Source organism: Trematomus bernacchii, unplaced genomic scaffold (assembly GCF_902827165.1).
Source record: "Trematomus bernacchii unplaced genomic scaffold, fTreBer1.1, whole genome shotgun sequence".
Classification (NCBI taxonomy): domain Eukaryota; kingdom Metazoa; phylum Chordata; class Actinopteri; order Perciformes; family Nototheniidae; genus Trematomus; species Trematomus bernacchii.
This window is the reverse complement of record NW_022988159.1, coordinates 768,839-788,053: the sequence shown is the minus strand read 5'-3', so window position 1 is coordinate 788,053 and position 19,215 is coordinate 768,839. Positions and strand designations below refer to the sequence as shown.

General features: G+C 44.1%; 1 protein-coding gene across 1 annotated transcript in view; it reads left to right on the top strand.

The window, feature by feature from the left end:
* The first annotated feature begins 8,293 nt into the window (after positions 1–8,293).
* The window catches only part of farsb (phenylalanyl-tRNA synthetase subunit beta), a 30,806-nt gene continuing 19,884 nt past the window's right edge, over positions 8,294–19,215 (top strand). Inside the window, 11 exon segments of the mRNA XM_034122239.1 lie at positions 8,294–8,437; positions 8,843–8,898; positions 9,966–10,120; positions 11,154–11,226; positions 11,620–11,735; positions 12,213–12,363; positions 13,439–13,547; positions 16,525–16,595; positions 16,680–16,741; positions 18,277–18,328; positions 18,420–18,481. Of these exon segments, the coding sequence (XP_033978130.1) occupies positions 8,380–8,437; positions 8,843–8,898; positions 9,966–10,120; positions 11,154–11,226; positions 11,620–11,735; positions 12,213–12,363; positions 13,439–13,547; positions 16,525–16,595; positions 16,680–16,741; positions 18,277–18,328; positions 18,420–18,481 (965 nt within the window). The 5' untranslated portion in view covers positions 8,294–8,379.

Genomic DNA, 19,215 nt, shown 5'->3' with positions numbered 1-19,215 from the left:
TATTAACATTTATAGATTTATCTCTCACCGGAGGACTACCAGCCAGGTCTGACGTGTTGCCATGGTGACGGGCTTTTAATAGCTGCTCTGTTAGGGACACTATTGCTAACCTAGTATTACATATATTAAATAACGGCCTTATATTTAAAATACTGAAATAATTAAAGTCTGTAGCCTCTTAAAGTGTTTTATAGAAACAAAAGGCTCACATTATGTTCTTAATAAGTGGAAGAAGCATTCCCTAATAGGCTACTTATCTTGATTATCTAAAACTGTCCCCTGCACAAATCTGATAGCGTACACTGTAATACACGTAATATTTCATTCATACATACTGTACGCCGTACAGTATGTATGAATGAAATATTATTACCAATGGCTCTATAGAGGGTTCCCTCATGTTCCCACTGAGTGGAAAACAATTCTATCTTTGTGGATTTATTTCTCCTAGGCTATTTCACAGTGGAATACCAGTAAACTTGATGTCCTTGGAGACCTCCGGCCCCTTGTAAGACCATCAATGGACCCGCTGCAGTTCGCCTACCAGCCTGCCATCAGGGTGGATGACGCCGTCATCTACCTGCTGCAGAGGTCCCTCTCCCACCTGGAGAAGGCTGGGGCTCTGTGAGGATCATGTTCTTTGATTTCTCCAGTGCCTTCAACACCATCCAGCCCCCGCTCCTGGGGGACAAGCTGCAGCTCTCGGGGGTGGATCACCACCTCACCTCCTGGATCCTGGACTACCTCAACAACCGTCCACAGTACGTGAGGACCCGGGAGTGTCAATCAGACACCATCATCAGCAGTACGGGGCCCCCCAGGGGACAGCAGCTGCAGTGGCGGAGCTGGGGGGTGGAATCCTGGCCAGCTGAATCCTGGCCACCCTATTGGCCACCCTAAACACCCTCACCACGGTGGCCCAAACAATTTTAGAACATTAAAGTGGACCTATCATGCTATATTTAAATGATATATTGTAGGGCCATACCTATATAAGGTATATTTATACGTTTCTGTTTTCAAAATACCAAACAGATCATGCATTTTAGCCATGCCTCATTTCGCTCTATGTGCTGTTTGCTGTCTACGGGTCTGATTCTGCTGACCACGCCCCCCTGCAGGAGAGGAGAGACGTGCTCTGATCAGCTGCTGGGCTGTCAGAAGAAGGGGAGAAAAAGAGATCTCCGTCCTCCGTGTTTTATTATAGTCGTTATTCATTTGTTTTAAAGCTCAATAAATAACAAAGAAGACCTTTGACCGGCACTTTTCTAATTTTGTCCGGAAGATTTAAACTTTAACGGACATCTTGACCGGCGTAAGTAACTGAAACTGAAACTCTGCCGCACGGTCCCCTCGTTCCTTGGAAGAGGCAGAGAGGTGGGTGTTTGTCGTCTGCTGGTGGACTAACCGGAGAGAATTACAGTGCTTGCCTCGACGGGGAGGGATTGCATTGAATTAAAGCAGCGGGAGCAAACGCTTGCCTCGGGGAGGGAGAAAAAAAGCCACAGCGGAGAATAAACAGAAGGGTAACCATGGTAACTATGGGCGGGAAGTCTTCTTCGCTGCTTTTGTGGCAGACTACAGCGCCACTTACAGGCCTGGCATATGTACTACAGCGTCTCCAGCACTTTCGAGCGGCAATGGCCGGCCGTGGCCCAACCCCACATTCCCCTGATAGGTGGAGAGTTGGCCCAATAGCCGTAGCGCCACTTCTGTGACGTCATAGAAGTGTTCAAATCTGGATCAGTCTGTATCAGATCCGTTGCAGCCCCTTTTTTAGAGATTTGGGTATGGAGGAGGAATATAGAGAGGGTTGTGTTTTCTGACACTTGGTGAGTTCCCTGGAACACCGGGGACACATATTCATGTATAAAAGACGTACAAAAGTGCATTTTGCATGATAGGTCCCCTTTAAGTAGCACACCCCTAGCTGCACCTTTACCAGCTTTGATAACACTTTAATTATCAATCATTATAAAACATATCATATATATTATTCTGAAATGGACCAATCTGAACAAATACTACTACTACTGTAACGTCCGAGGTGTTAAGGCTTCAAGAATACTTCTGTGTAACAAGAACTCAGGAACTTAGTACTTTTTGGAGCGTCACAGATGCCTCCGTTTATTAACGTCGAGTCACACACATGTCACACACCACTCTAGCCCCGACTGCGCATGCTCACAACACATGACCTCTCAACCCAATGCTTACATGCGTCCCCCCTTACTGAAAGAAATGTCCCCATTTCCACACACATGGTGAAAACACAACAAAACATAAAAAAACAATACAACCACGAAAAACCCCAAAAACATAACAAACCACACACTACCCCGCAGAATAATACATGCAGGCATGACGTACATTCGAAAAAAAATCTTTGAATAAAAACAATGACAAACAAAACACATCCACAGCCCAAATAAAACATCAAACTAGGTATGACATAACTTATTCCCCTGTCCTGCACACTCGAAACATGAAAAAAACCAATTATGCAGCATAGAATACACAGGAGAAAATAATCACACAAGCACGTAACCACCAGTCATTCAGCCCATAACAAAGTCCAAAAATCGGACAGGAGGCCGCGCTAACCTCCCAGCCCGGGACACCGTCGGTGCGGCTTGTTCGAGCTCAGGGGAATCACCAGCCCCAGAACCCGGCCCAAGATCACAGCCACTTTCCCCATCGGAAAACCTCAAGCGTCCAGAGCTCTGTGGGGAGACTGCATCTTGCAACGGAAGAGGCTGAGAAAGGTGTAAGAGAGACCTTGATGGTCCCTCCAAGGGAAAGGCTACCGGCAGGTTGTATCGCCGTAGTCTGTCGTAATGGACAGTTTGGAGAGAGGCTTCATCCCCAAACGGGCTACTTAGTTGGTACGTGACCCCCACTTCATCACCCCTATCCATTCGCCTCTGCACCAGATAAGGCCCCTTCCAGTGGGGAGCCAGTTTACGGCGGCTCTCAGTGGGATCATTTAACCACACCAAATCCCCGACTTCATACGGGTCGTGCCTCACTCTGGCGTCATAGTACGACTTCTGTTTGCTGCTTGCAGCAAAATTGTTATCCCTTGTCTGATCAAACGCCGTGTCCAAGCGTCTGAGAAGGGAACCAGCAAAGTCTTCCCGGGGACCCTGCACCAGATCATCCCGCTTTGGACCCAGTAAAACATCCACAGGAGTCCTGGCCTCCCTGCCATGCGTGAGAAAATACGGCGTGAAGCCTGTGCTGGAATGTACACTGGTATTGTACGCAAATGCGACCTGTGACAGAAAAGAGTCCCACTCCCCCTCACATGATAGAAGAGATTTCGCCAACTGATCGATAAGTGTCCTATTAAACCTCTCTACCATGCCATCAGACTTCGGATTGTAAGGCGTGGTGTGCGTCTTCTTCACACCTAACACGCCGCACAAATGCCTCACAACATCTGATTCGAACTGTCTGCCCATATCAGTGTGCAGAGTTTCCATTACCCCATGCTCCAAGATGTAGTTCTGGAAGAGACACTCCGCGACCGTCGGGGCTTTTTGATCGGGGATGGCATACAGATTTACAAATTTTGTGAAATAGTCCTCAACAACCAACACATACCGGTTGCCTTTTGATGTGACCGGCAACTCCAGTATGTCAGCCGCCACCCGCTGGAAAGGTCTAACTGCATGTGAAGTTCTCATGGGGGCATGGTGTTTAGGCACCGGGGACTTCCTTCTCTGACAGGCATAACATTGGTCACACCACGAACGAATGTCACTGTGCATGGAGGCCCAATAGCACACACTTCTTGCGCGTGCCAAAACGCGATCATACGCCAGGTGAGCAGTCAGTGGAGCACCATGCAAGTGTCCCAGGACCTCTGGAACTAAGACAGCAGGAACAACAACCTGAGTAGACTGCCCTGCCTCAGACAGCCAAACAACTCTACATAAAAGTCCCTCCACAAAAGTCAGCCGGGGAAACTCATGCCAAAGTCTCTTCACACCCCGACTAGCATCTTTTAACCTCCATCTAGGGGGCCGTTGGCCATGCTCCAGCCAGGCCAAAACTTGTCCGATGTCTGCATCCTTTTGCTGGAGCTCCCTAATACCGGAGCCATCATGTGACAGAGTGAAGATTAGGGTCTGGTCCACTGAAGACCCTGAGTCAGGAGAAGGAGGTCCTGAAATCGGTCCCTGGGCTTGGGCCGTGGCAGGAGTGCCCACAGCACACACATCACTAGGACCACTGTCCCCAGCGCCAGGGAGAATTGTACTCAAGGGAGCGGATGTGGCATCGAGACTGCCTGAGTTCTCCAAAGCTTCAGTGGTGTCAGGCCTGCGTGAAAGGGCATCTGCATTTGTGTGTTTGGCCCCACTCTTGTGCACAATCATCCAGTCGTATGGGTCCAGCTCCAGAGCCCAACGGCTACGACGCCCCGTCCTGTCATTGTCAACCTGAAGTCGTCGCAGACCCAACAAAGGTTGATGATCTGTGATAATTGTGAAGGGGAGAAGACCCAAGTAATGCCTGAAATTACGCACTGCCCACACTATCGCACACAGCTCCCTGTCGTAGGTGGACCAACGCCGTTCAGCTGCTGTGAGGGAGCGACTAGCGTAGGCCACCACTCTCTCCAGGCCATCCACTTCTTGTGACAGCACAGCCCCCACAGCAATCTGCGAAGCATCTGTACCCAGCACGAAACTCTTGGTGAAGTCCGGGTGACACATGATAGGTTCGGCACAAAGACCATCCCGCAAAAACTCAAATGCCCCCTGGCAATCCGCCGTCCACTGAAAAGGGACATCCTTCCCTGTCAGATGGTTGAGGGGGGCAGCACGCTGGGCAAAACTCCTCACAAACCTCCTATAATAAGAGCAGAGACCCAGAAAAGCACGCACCTCTGTAGCGGACCGTGGAACTGGCCAAGTCTTCACCTTATCTGTGTTACGGGGGTCAGGACGAAGCCCCCCGGCGGAGACGACGTGACCAAGGAATACCACATGATCACGGGCAAGATGGCACTTCCTGGCGTTCAATCTAAGCCCAGCTGCCCCAATCCGAATGAAGACCTCCTCCAAAGCAGACATGTGGGCCTCAAACGAACTACTGTAAATTAGTATATCGTCAAGATACACCATGCAGATGTGCCATGGCAGCCCCCTTAACACCAGCTCCATAACCCTCTGGAAGGTAGCGGGTGCATTGGTTAGACCCATAGGCATGGATTTGAACTGGTATAGGCCCTGGCCAGTGGTGAATGCTGTCTTTTCGCAGTCCTCCTCAGCCATTTCCACCTGCCAGTAACCGTCAGAAAAGTCCAAGGTGCTGAACCAGGAGGCCCCCGCCAATGCGTCCAATGTGTCATCCACCCGTGGCAGTGGATGAGAATCCTTTATTGTCACAGAGTTGAGTCCCCTGTAATCCACGCAGAATCGCCATGTGTTGTTCTTTTTCCTGACGAGGACCACTGGGGCGGACCACGGGCTACAACTCTCTTCAATTATGTCATCCTCCAACAGGCGCTGAACCTGTCTGCCTATCTCCTTCCGTTTTTCTGGCGAAGTACGGTAGGCCCGACGCTTGACCGGGGAATGATCACCTGTCTGTATGCGGTGTTTGATCAGACCGGTGTTTCCTGTTCTGCCCTTCCCAGAGCCGAACACCCCTTGGTGTTTCCCCATCAAGGCCTGCAGCTGCAGTCTCTGTTCAGCAGACAACGGGAAACCAGCCACATCCGGCAGAGGGGTAGCCCCCTGCTGAGAGGGGAAAACCTCAGCGGGGGTGAGTAGATCACAGTCCTTAACATGGTGCAACACACCTAAATGGGAACCGGTGTGCAGCTTTAACTCCTTCTCTGTCGGGTTGAGCAGCCTTGCCACAGTGCATCCATTCTTCACCGGTGCAACTGTACGTGCAATCACAAGTCCCACGTTATCACGCACCTCAGGCTCCAGGTAGCCTAAGAAAGAGTCAATGGGCAGACCAGCAGTACGGGGAATATTCACATTAACTGGGACAATCATTTCACTGAAAGGGGGAATAATAGCATCAACAGACATAGAGATGTAACAACATTCTGGTATGAAATCTGTGGCATGCATGAGAGGAATATCAACATCCCCCAGGTGAAGCAGACCACGACCAACATCCATAACAGCTCGAGCCTGCAACATGAAATCAAACCCCAGCAGAATAGCTTGTGTTGCCCCTCGCACTACATGCACAGCCTGCTCCCAATGTTTGCCCCCCAACTGTATGGGAAGAGTCACAGTACCCAGAGTGTCCAACAATTGACCATTTACTGTGCGTGAAAAAGTGTACTGGGTATTTAGCACACGTTTACGTAAGGCAGACGTGGACATTCTGAAGTCCTCAGAAATAAGTGAAACATTGGACCCAGAGTCAATCAAAACAGTAACATCAACACCCTCAACAAGTCCTCTAACATAGGCTGTGGGCTTAGACTTACCCACAGAACAAGAGTCCAATGCACGAGCAGGCGCTTTCCCAGCAGAATAGTCCATTTGACCCTGTAGTGGTGAAACCGGCATCTGGGTCTCGACGCCAGTCACTGGAAGTTTCCCTGCAGCCGTCCGTGTGAGGATGGAGATGGTGACCGCCGAGAGGGAGACAAAAACCTCACTCCACGCCCTGGCTGACGTTCCCCAGGGCTGTGTGGTCCTTGCGGGACATCGCTGCCCGGTCGTCGCGGTGAGAAGTCCGCAGAGGTGTCTCGGGTTCCCCGCTCACGTGGAGACCATTCCCTGGCACCAAAACCATCCTGCGGTCTGCGCTGAGGAGAACGGCCCCTGCTGCGGTCGTCCCTGTGGGAATCACCGGTGGTAGATCTGCAACCAAACCCGCCACAGTCACAGTGGCAGGCACGCCGGTGCACCCTCTGCTCCACTTGGTCCTGCTGACGATCCCAGGTCAAGGCGGAGCTCCCTCTGCCATTCTCAGCTCCACGGTTATGCGCTCTCAAGCCTTTTACCTCAGTCTGTAAGTTGTCCACCTTCAAGGTGAGGCGTTCAACCACATTTATGAGCTTATCCGTGGTATTAGCCTTACAGTCGAAAACACCAGCCGACGGTGAATTTAGGGCTGCAACAACAGCAGGATGCGGAGGACAGTAGGGCAAACCAGGCGTGTTCGACCTCATTGCCTGCCTGGCCCGCTCACAACGCCCAGCAATTATCAACGCCTCCTCCATATCAGTCGCCCCCTGTGTTCATGGCATTTTGCTTGAAGTGCAGGATCAAGGCCAGCCAAAAAACGTCTGAATTTCTCACCATTTACTGCAGCGCGGTCATAATCGGGAAACGCCTCAGCCACGAGTCTGGAAATGTCCGCCGCATACACCTCCAAACACTCGTTCGCCTGGCGGGGCCGTGCAGATACACACGTCTGGAAATAAAGCAGGAACTGTCTCTGGCCAAAAGCTGCCGCCAGCTTCTCCTTCACACGTTCGTAATCACCCTGCACATCTGCCGGTAAACTGTCCCACAGTAGGAAAGCTGCACTGTCCAGTCTGGTAGGTAGAATGTTCAGCAAGGTAGCTGCGTAGCTCGTGCCCCTCGCACCCCTCGTCTGAGCACGAACAGCGGCTTCAAACTGTCTTATCCACGTAGCGAACTGCCTCTGGCCGTCGCCCCTAAACATCGGCGGCAGCTCCACTCTAATATCACTACTCACAGAACCAGTCCAAGCAGCAGTACATCCGTTATAATCGTCTTCCATATCGCCGTCTCCCTTCATTCCTCCGAACATGACGCTTCGACGCTAGCACCGTTAGCACAGCTAGCCAGCAGAGCCGACCAGAAAGTCCAGTAATTGTCCACAGAAAAGAAAAATCCAAGAGCAGATAAAACACACTCCGATACCGCTGCCACCAATGTAACGTCCGAGGTGTTAAGGCTTCAAGAATACTTCTGTGTAACAAGAACTCAGGAACTTAGTACTTTTTGGAGCGTCACAGATGCCTCCGTTTATTAACGTCGAGTCACACACATGTCACACACCACTCTAGCCCCGACTGCGCATGCTCACAACACATGACCTCTCAACCCAATGCTTACACTACTACTTTTACTTGAGGAACATTTTGAATGCAGGACTTTTACTGTAACAGAGTATTCCTACACTCTACTTCTACTGTTACTCAAGTACAAGATCTGAATACTTCTACTCAAGATCTGAGTACTTCTACTTTTACTGAAGTACAAGATCTGAGTACTTCTCCCATTTCTGTAAATACATTTCTCAAGAACTGGATGTAATTTCTAGTAATTAAGTAAGTGTATTTCAGTCAGGCACCTCTCCGGACAGCTGCAGCCGGCTGGCGGGGTCCTTCCTTTCCCCTGTGCTAAGCAGGATTAGCATCTCAACATGCCGACTGTCGGAGTAAAGAGGGATCTTCTGTTCAAAGCTTTGGGCAAAACATACAGTAAGTCAGGTGTAATACATATTCAAGTAATGGGACACGTATCTGCCTGGTTATTTAATGTCATTTTGGCTTTTAAAAGACCGAGCAACTCAGAGTTTTGCATGAAATCATTAGCCTGATGTTAGCAACAAACGGCTAACTTTAGCGTTCTCTGACTTTACTACAAGCGTTTTAAATGAACAAGTACAATTTTAAAAGGGAATGAATGCCAAATATAAACGTGAATGCGAACTTATGCCTGTGTATATTAATGTCATCAAGAAAGTAGTGTTCGTTCGATATTTGACATGCATGTGTTTGATGACAACGTGATTGCATCATTTCCTCCACCTGTCATTTAAATCTGAGCAGCCTGCTGTTTTATTTAAATGTTTTATGAATGAAGTGTTTGTTTTGTTGTTACAGCTGATGTAGAGTTTGACGAGCTGTGCTTTGAGTATGGGCTGGAGCTGGATGAAATTGTGAGTGAACTGTAATGAAAAAGATCAAAACACTGTTTGCATTTAAGTTTGTGTTGCTTTTTGAAGCCTAAAAACTAGCGTCCAAGATGAGTAAATCAACACATTTTGAATTTGTTTTGCAGAAGGAACAACAATACAATACACAGGGTTCATACGGTCATTACAAACCTGGAAAAGTCATTGAAATTCAAAATGCTAATTCAAGGCCCTGGAAAAGTTATGGAAAACAATATTTTTCCCAAAGTTTTGGAAAAGTCATGGAAATGTAACTAAAGTCAAATATAATTTATGTTTTAGCTAATCGCCGAAATAGTAATACTATAATGATAATAAATACTGTATAGTAATGAAACGTAAAATGGCATTTAACTGTTGAGGTATTTTGCTGGTGAGAGATTTTAGTTGCTTTAGCGTGTAGAAGCTAGTAAGCCTACTATTGGATTTGTTTTAGATAGGCACAACATGTTTCATATGCAGACCTTATTCTCCTGTTCCATGTTAAAATAAACAATTTTCAGTGGTACTGCTGAGAAAGAGTAATTTTTTTTGGTCATGAAAAATTAGGTAAAGGTCATGGAGAAGTCATTGAAAATCATTGGTGAAAAAGTGTATGAACCCTGAATATATAATGCTTTAGAATCTGTAACTTCTTTTAAATCACGTATTAAAATCCACTTTAATACACACTTTAATAACACATTTTAAGTGGTTAAATACTTTTTTGTATTTGTTTTTTATGTTAATGATTGCAGTCATTATTCCTATTCTCTCCACTTTGCGTCATCAGTCCTTATTTGTAAACGTTACCAAAACAACTGATGTATTCTCAGATTTTCAAATGAGACGATATCTGCCATTTACCAATTTGTAAACATTATATGTCAATATATTATTGGGATGTTTGTTCCAAAAATAGACTTTTGGAGTTGTACTTGGCATTTTTTCACAGTTCAAAGACTCAACAATCATCCATGAACTGAAACTAAACTATCATTAGATGAATCCATGTTGGAAATAATCAGTATTTGCAGCTGTAAACCCGTGAACTCTGCTCTGCCCCGCTCCAGACCTCAGAGAAGGAGATAATCAGCCGAGAGCAGGGCGACTCCAAGGCTTCGGGAGCGTCTGACGTCATCCTGTATAAGATCGATGTTCCCGCTAACCGCTACGACCTGCTGTGTCTGGAGGGGCTCGTCCGAGGACTGCAGGTCTTCAAGAACAAGTGAGAGGTTTTTCTGTGAACTTGTATACTGCTGTGAAGGCTACATTATAAAAAGTGAAGGATGATCCAAAGGAATTGTTAGAAAAATCTCACTGCTCACCGGCTTGAGCTTCAACATCAGGATCCATGCATTTATGATCCTCTCCAGAATGGAAGTAGTCATCACATACAGAGCATCAACTAGTTCCTGAACAGTGTCCTTCACATGCTGATATCCAAGAGAGGGAGTTACACAGTCACAAGATGGAGGAATAGAAAGCAGTATTCAATGTTTACTTCAGATTAGCTACACAGCTACAGTTGGGATACCTTTGTTAGCATGTTACTCTCATATTGGAAAAGGACATTCAGGATTTTCCCAACAGGAATGATAAAGTAAGGAGTTAAAGGGATTTAAATGAAAGTTCACACCAGTATTTAAAGTGCATGTTTCCCCCTCGCCCCTGTACCGCTGTTTTCTAATCTAGATAGTTTTGGTGTGAGTTGCTGAGGGTTGCAGATATTGACCATAGAGATGTTTGCCTCTTTTCCAATAAAATGGGATTAAATAGTTCAACAAACCTGCATTTATGTCATTAAAACTCTGAAAATAAATCAATAGTTTGGTAGTTACGGGCTCGAGTTGGTAAAAAATGGATCGCATTGAAAGTGGAAAATGTATAATTTCTATCTGTTTTAGAAAGTGGAGATTTTTGTCCTCCCAGAAAACAGGAGGACTTATTTAGGGACATCTAACAAATCATGTTTGATGCTAATCATTAACGTATGCCATAATGTAAAGAAATACAAATACAATTGCTGCAACGGCATTCAGTATACAGAAAATAATAATTTCCCTTGAAAAACATGGCGTAATGCAAACATTGTTTTGCATTTTTAAGGTTTAAAATTCTGAAAATGAATATTAGATAGTTGTAATCAGGACTGAAGTTGGCTTTTAAGTTTCCACTCATTGAAACTAGAAAATACACAACATTAAAAAACATTGTTATGGCTGTTTTTTGAGGGTGCAACGTTTGTGTTTGTGTTGCAGGTTGGAGGCGCCTCGCTACAGACGCGTTAGCCCGCTCAGTGGGGAGCCTCAGAAGCTCATCATCACAGAGGAGGTGGGCGGTAACACACGAGCACTGGAGCTATCAGTGGTTTGGTTAATACCATTAAACAAATCTGATACATGTGTGTATTTAGCTCTGTTAAGTGCCCCGATAAACATTCCTGTTGTCATCTTGCGATCTACTAATTTATATAAATAGTTATCACCGCAATAAACCGTATTTAATTTACATACATACATATTCTGTTCTTGTACATATCATATTCTATTTACATGTAAATAGACGTTTTGCACTACTTTTCATTATGTATTTTATTATATATGTTGCATTGTTGGAGGAGATCAGGTCAGAAGATTTTCATTGCCATTTCTACACTGTAGCTTTGTGCATATGACAATAAAACCTTTGAATTTACTTATCATTTCTGTATATTTTCCTGTGCAGACGGCGGCGGTGCGACCCCATGCTGTGGCAGCTGTGTTGAGGAACATCACCTTCACTCAGGAGCGCTACGACAGCTTCATCGAGCTGCAGGAGAAACTCCACCAGAACATCTGCAGGTCAGATCAGCTGTTACACCAAGCACACATGCACACGTTTTCATAGTCACTTTGTATCACGCCATCAATTAGATAGTGGTGATAGTCTAAGAAGTATTCATTTCTGTATTACTATGAACAACTTGAATAACAGTATTAGCATCTGTTCTCAATCAAATTGTTGTTATACATGTTTGAACATATTTCCTATTCAAATAGGGTAATATTTGGCTATTTTAATGGTTTAATATCCTAAGGTAATGCCATTCAAAGTGCTGTACAGGTATTTAGACATTCATAACATGACATTTAAAAGACAATGCAGGTGAGTTGATAAAAAATGGAAAGGCATAGATATTTTTTTTCAGAAGCAATAAAAAGAAAAAGAAATCTGATAACATCTTTTGATATCGATCACCATTATTGTTGTTTCTTGTATTGTTCTTTATTCCATTTGTTTTGGTGTTGAAATATTAAATATCTGACACGTTGATGCAGGAAGAGGAGCCTGGTGGCCATCGGGACTCACGACCTGGACACCGTCTCCGGTCCGTTCACGTACACCGCCAAACCCCCCGCAGAAATCAGCTTCAAACCCCTGAACCAGACCAAAGAGTACACCGCCACCCAGCTCATGAGCCTCTTCAAGGTCAGTGTTACTGTTAGAAAAATATCACTCGTCACCGGCTTGAGCTTCAACATCAGGATCCATGTATTTATTATCCTCTCCAGAATGGAAGTAGTCATCACATACAGAGCATCAACTAGTTCCTGTATATCAGTATATACAAGAGAGGGAGTTACACAGTCACAAGATGGAGGAATTCTGACTTTCTCTCAAAATTCAGATTTTTTCTCAAAATGTTGACTTTTTCCCAAAATGTTGACTTTTCCCCAAAATGTTGACTTTTTCCCAAAATTCTGACTTTTTCCAAAAAATCTCAAAATTCTGACTTTTCCCCCAAATTCTGCCTTTTTCTCCAAAATCTGACTTTTTCTCAAAATCTCACAATTCAGATGTTTTCTCAAAAATCTGACTTTTTCTCAAAATCTCAAAAATCTGACTTTTTCTCAAAATCTCAAAAATCTGACTTTTTCTCAAATCTCAAAAATCTGACTTTTTCTCAAAATCTCAAAAATCTGACTTTCTCAAAATCTAGCTTCAATCTCAGGATCCATGTATCTGTGATCCTCTCCAGAATGGAAGTAGTCATCACATCCAGAGCATCAACTAGTTCCTGAACAGTGTCCTTCACATGCTGATATCCAAGAGAGGGAGTTACACAGTCACAAGATGGAGGAATAGAAAGCAGTATTCAATGTTTACTTCAGATTAGCTCCACGTCAGAAATGAGCATGCTTGTCATATGTCTATCTCCATAGAGGCTGAATCATCATGTTAATCACATAGCTATCATATGCCTCAAACAGTCCTGATGCTCTTCTAGGTAATCATACATCCTGTCATGTACACAGCTACAGTTGGGATACCTTTGTTATCACGTGTACTCTCATATTGGAAGAGTACATTCACTATTTTCCCAACAGTTACGCAAAAAATCACAGTTGCCTTTGGTGGTATTTACTAAAGATTCAAAAGTACAGTAGACAATATAACTGAATGACACCGTGTGATACATTTTCTTGACAGTAACGTTTGTCAGAAAAGCCGTTTGTCTTTATAAGTGGTTCTTAAATTCCTTTTTATCTCCTGACTCCTGCAGACAGACAGCCACCTGAGACATTACCTCCACATCATCGAAGACAAGCCGCTGTACCCCGTCATCTACGACAGCAACGGTATCGTCCTCTCCATGCCCCCCATCATCAACGGTGAGCACCACCTTAATGTCTGCCTGTTTTTTATATAAATAAAGAGACTTTATCAGTGTTTTTCTAAGATTGTGAGCTCAGAAACATCCGAGATCAGACTCAACAGCTAACACAATAACATAGTTTGAGGCTTTTTGAACTAAATAAATGCATAAATATTAGGGATGCTCCGATCGCCAATTTTGGGGCCGATCGCCGGAATCAGTATTGGCTGATCCGATCGAGTGGGCGGGGCCTATGGGGATCTTCCATTTAAAGTGATGTTTAAAACTCAGTTAATGGGGCTCATTCACTGGAGCTTCCACAAACAACATAATTATTACATTCAAATGAAGTACATTATTCAAGTTTACATTAAAGGGGACCTATCATGCAAAATGCACTTTTGTACGTCTTGTATACATGAATATGTGTCCCCGGTGTTCCAGGGAACTCACCAATGCCCCTTTCACACCAACGCAACTCCGGTTCAAGCTCCGTGCTAGAGCTTTTCTGGTTCAGAACCGGTTCTTCGGTTTAGCGCCGGCTCTTTTCACACCGCTCAGAGCCCGACTGGTGCTGCCGCTGCTGCGTCATGACGTCACAGTTTACGTCGCTGAGTTTCTCCCCAACGCCGGAGCTCACCTCACAACAACAACGGGCCGGGGACTGCGTTGCTTTTAATCATACGAAGCCAGATTAAATTAAATAACGACTTCTCCAACCTTATACTTTTCTCCAGAGTGCCGTGGTTCATTCTTTATTAATGTGTTTCAGCGGCATTTACCGACCGCTGCAGTGCTGGCTGCTCTTCAACGGGAGTGTATTCTCCCGTTAGCTCCGGGTTAGCTCACACGGCTCTAAAGTATTCACTGTCTGACTGTCACACAAGCAGCTGATACATATCCCCAGTTCCCCTTAAGTGAATGTGTGTCAGTCTGAATTGACGCTGTTTGGTGTCAGTCTGAATTGACGCTGTTTGGCATCACAACACTGTTATGAAAGTTTCTCTGGTATAACATGGGTGATGTTAGCATAGCAACCGAAGCTAAACTGACTACTTGCTAAGCAGTTTTCTACAGGCACTTTTTACCGACGTATTTTTCATTATGATTCTACTTGTGATAGTCGGACATGACAACCTGTGCAGCCCATGTATTGATTCCATCCGATAGCTGCTATAATAACAAACAAAACGTCTGCCTGCTCTCCACAATGATCAATAACAGCGAACGGATGGTCAAAGTAAGGTACAAATAAACAGAATCACACGAAGCCTGGTTAGTGTTGCCTGACTTTATAAAGTGTGTTTTTTTTAACAAGTGTGTGGTTGCGTTCTAGTCACTTTGCTCAGCACTACTGCTTGTTACAACTTTTATTTGCCGTACTCGCCTTAAGTGTTAGCTCAGGTTAATCTCCCCCCCCTCCGACGTAAGCGTGACGTATGCGGTTCTTGCTTCTAGACGGACAACTTTTTGGTGCTCGAAACGAACCGGATTCCGGAGCTATGACGCTGCTCCGCTGCGGTGTGAACAGGAAAACCCGGTGCTTTTCAAGCACCAGCACCGAACCGGCCCTGAAACACCGTTGGTGTGAAAGGGGTACAAGTGTCAGAAAACACAACCCTCTCTATTTTCCTCCATACCCAAATCTCTAAAAAAGGGGCTGCAACGGATCTGATAAAAACTGATCCAGATTTGAACACTGTCCTGACGTCAGGACGGTGGCGCTACGGCTATTGGGCCAACTCCACCAATCAGGAGGAGACAGCCACGGCCATTGCCGTTCGAAAGCGCTGGAGACGCTGTAGTACATATGCGAGGCCTGTAGATGGTGCTGTTCTCACTGAATCAGCCCTTGCTAAAACAGATCTAAAAAATGTCAAATTGAGCAAAAAATAAATTGTTTGGTATTTTGAAGGAAAAAAAAGTATAAATATGCTTTATATAGGTATGGTCCTACACTATATTATTCAAATATAGCATGATAGGTCCACTTTAACTTTGGATAATAACACGGGAGAAATGAGCGGAAGCGCGCTCTCTCTCTCTCTCTCTCTCCTGACAGCCTGTCAGTATCTCATGCAGCTCACTGATCCAGTAATGAGTGACCCGACAGTGAAGAATAAACATATTCATAACTAGTTTAGCTTGTTCCAGAGGTAGATAAAATAGCGAAGTGTGTTAGGTCTAACGCTTAGTGTGTGTTTTGTTCCGCTCACCGGTCCGTCACAGCGGGTGGAGCTGCAGGATTTCTGCTTCACACACACGTTGCATACCGCTATTTTATTGTCTTTTTCGGACACTTAAAATACTGCCAGACTGGTGAAGCCATTTTGGCGAGCTTGTTTTGCCCAGAGAAAAGTGTCATGTATTTTACGTCATCATTTTACGTCATGCGATCGGCTCTCGCGATCGGCATTTTTAGAGACCTCCAATCGATTGGCAGAGAGTGAGTATCGGCCGATATCGATCGGCGGCTGATCGATCGGAGCATCCTTAATAAATATAATAAACAATGATAATAACATTTGGAAATCATGAGTGTGTGTGAACATTTTAGGACTAAAAATGTATATAAACGTATTAATTCCTATGAAATGTTTTTTTATTAGGGAATCAAACCAACGATTGTTTTCATCATTGATTAACCTGCCTAATTATTTATTTATTTTAATTGTGGTCTTTAAAATGTGAAAAATGTCCAACTTTCTTTAAATCCAAATAGATTTCTTTAACTGTATTTTTTTGTCCATCTAAAATCCCAAAGATATTCATATTGGTATTATATAAATCACAAAAAAGCAGCAAATATCCACATTTTGAGAGACTGAAAACTAAACTTTTAGCCTTTTCCTTGTATTAAATGTGACAGAGGAATAGTCAATTATCCCCAAAAATCTGTAAATGAATTAGCAGACTACTTGTTGCAGCTCTGGCAAAAAAAAAAACGTGTTGTAATCGTCTCTTTTTATATTAATAATTGTGTGTTTTTCCAGGTGACCATTCGAAAATCACCCTGAAGACGAAGAACGTGTTTGTGGAGTGCACGGCGACAGACCTGACTAAGGTACAACTGAGACGGAAATCACTTCAATATGAGTTTCAGTTAACGTTTAAATGTTTAAAACGTATTCTCCTGTTTTCTATCCAGGCAAAGATCGTGTTGGACATGATGGTGACCATGTTCAGCGAGTATTGTTCACAGCCTTTCACGTAAGTCTTAAAGGGGACCTATCATGCAAAAGAAAATTGATAACAAATAAATAAAGGAGGGGTCTGAGCTCATGCGGGACCCGGCAGCTACTGTCTAAACTAAATACTGCCGTGATGAAACGCCATATCATGGATTATCAAGGATTATTTCTGAAACAGTATGGAGCTCAAAGGCTTTCTCTCTTGCCGGTTATACCACAAGGTGAGTTCCTTTTTATTTCCTGCTTCTTCACACACATGCTCTCCAGTACAGGTTAGCTCTGAGTGTTAGCGATGCTAATGTAAACACCGACCATATTACGTCCAAAACAGTCGGGCATTGTTTCTGATAGCAACGTTTCTGATAGGGCCGTGGGTCCACATTTCCGATATTACGTCATATCGGACGCAAATCTGGATCAGCTCCGTTGTAGCCCCGTTTTTAGAGATTTGGGTACGGAGGAAAAGAGAGAGGGTTTTATTTTCTGACGCTGCGTGAGTTCCCTGACACACCGGGGACACATGTTTATGTATAAAAGACATCAAACAGTGCATTTTGCATGATAGGTCCCCTTTAAATAACTAAATGAATGAATATCATAGTCTTGTCTAAACTGGTTAACTCTTACTATCGGCGTGCGCCCTCATACAAAAATGCAGATTTACCCCTAAAATGTTAAAGTGATGCCAGAAAACAACATTTCTGTTCCTCAAATAACTGTATAATTACTCTAAAAATATAAAAATGGTGTCGAATAGATCGTCAGACGGCAGAGATAGATTTGTTTGTTTGTTGTGTAGTTTGAGGTGCAATTTATGACTCTGCAGCTTGAAGACATGAAGACACTATTGTTTTCCGCATCGCTCTAATGCAGTATTTTGCACAGTTTTCTTTGTAATGTTTCTGTTCTGATTTTATGTGAAGCGTTTTTTGAGCATTAGGGAAAGCGCTATCAAAATCATTATTATTATTATTATTATTATTATTATGGTCGGAAGTGACATTTCATTTAGCTGACGCTTTTATCCAAAGCGACTTACAATGACCAATTACAGGGACATTCTCCCTGGAGTAACTAAGGGCTAAGTGCCTTACTCAAGGGCACACTAGTGGTGGTGTTCCTGGCGGGATTTGAACTCACAACCTTCCGATCTTCAGCCCACCTCACTATCCATTAGACCACCACTATCCCGGCTTTTGATGGTTTTTATTTTGTTTTGCCGTGGGATTGAATTTCTCAACGGTCACATTTTTATATCAGGAGAGGCATCTATTACATGTCATTTGTTAGACGCTTTTTATCCAAAGCTTATTCAGTACTGTGGACAATCCCCACAGGAGCAATTTGGGGTGAAGTGTCTTGCCCAGGGACACAATGACATGCTGACTGCAGTGGGACTCAAACTTGCTATCCCCTGATTCAAAGTCCAGCACTCTATCCACTGAGCCACAGCCGCCATCGACGTGACGTTGGCGCCCTCGTACTATATTTTTCGACAAAACCTTCTTAATATTACAGTTAAGGTGATATTTCCTTCTGTTTCCTGCTCTTCAGGGTAGAGGAGGCGGAGGTGGTGTACCCAGACGGAAAGACCTGCAAATACCCAGTACTGTACTCACTTTATTATCTTTCAATTTCAATAAATACATGACATACCTTTCTTCTAATGTCTGCTAAATCGCTGGTGTGTTCTTCAGGAGTTGGCCTACAGGAAGGAGAAGCTGTCCAGCGACTTCATCAACAGGAAAGTCGGCATCAAGTGAGTCATTTGTACCTGCAATGTGTCACAAGATGAAAGTCTGCAAAGCACCTGCAGGTTAATGTTTAAGATGCGTTTCATTTTGCTTGTTTTGCATCAACATGCAAACTCTCTTTAAGATTCACCTGCACTCTCTAACACTGCAGCATGTAGACAAAACCTTTCATTTGTAAAGTTAAAATTGATATTGATATTTTAAATGCATCTTAAAAAGGACATTGTTAATTCACACCTCTCTGAAACAGATTACAGATCAGAATCAGGTTTATTGCCAAGTAGGTATATTACACGTACAAGGAATTATTTGGTGTACAGCGGGGCAAACATAATGTATGGAAAGAAGAATCGAATCAAATCAAAAATAAAGCGATTATCAAAATGTAATAAAAATAAAAATTAAGATATATATTTACACGTTATATTAATATACGAAAAACAACCAACCGAGTACAGTGAGTATATGACAACAGACTGTGTATTGGATTTTTAAGATGGAGGGCTCAGACGATTTTAAAAGAGCTGAACTCAACTTTATTTATTTAGAACATGTCGTACAAACATGTGCTCCACACAATAAATCAAACTAAAAACTAAAATGTATACAACAGTGTTTCCCACAGATCTGAAATATACTTGCGGGGGGGCGGGGGTGCTAGTAGGGCAAGCTATATACTTCGGCGGACGTTAATATACCTGGGCGGCCCGTCCAAGTAAAGTCTATGTGTGGGGAAACC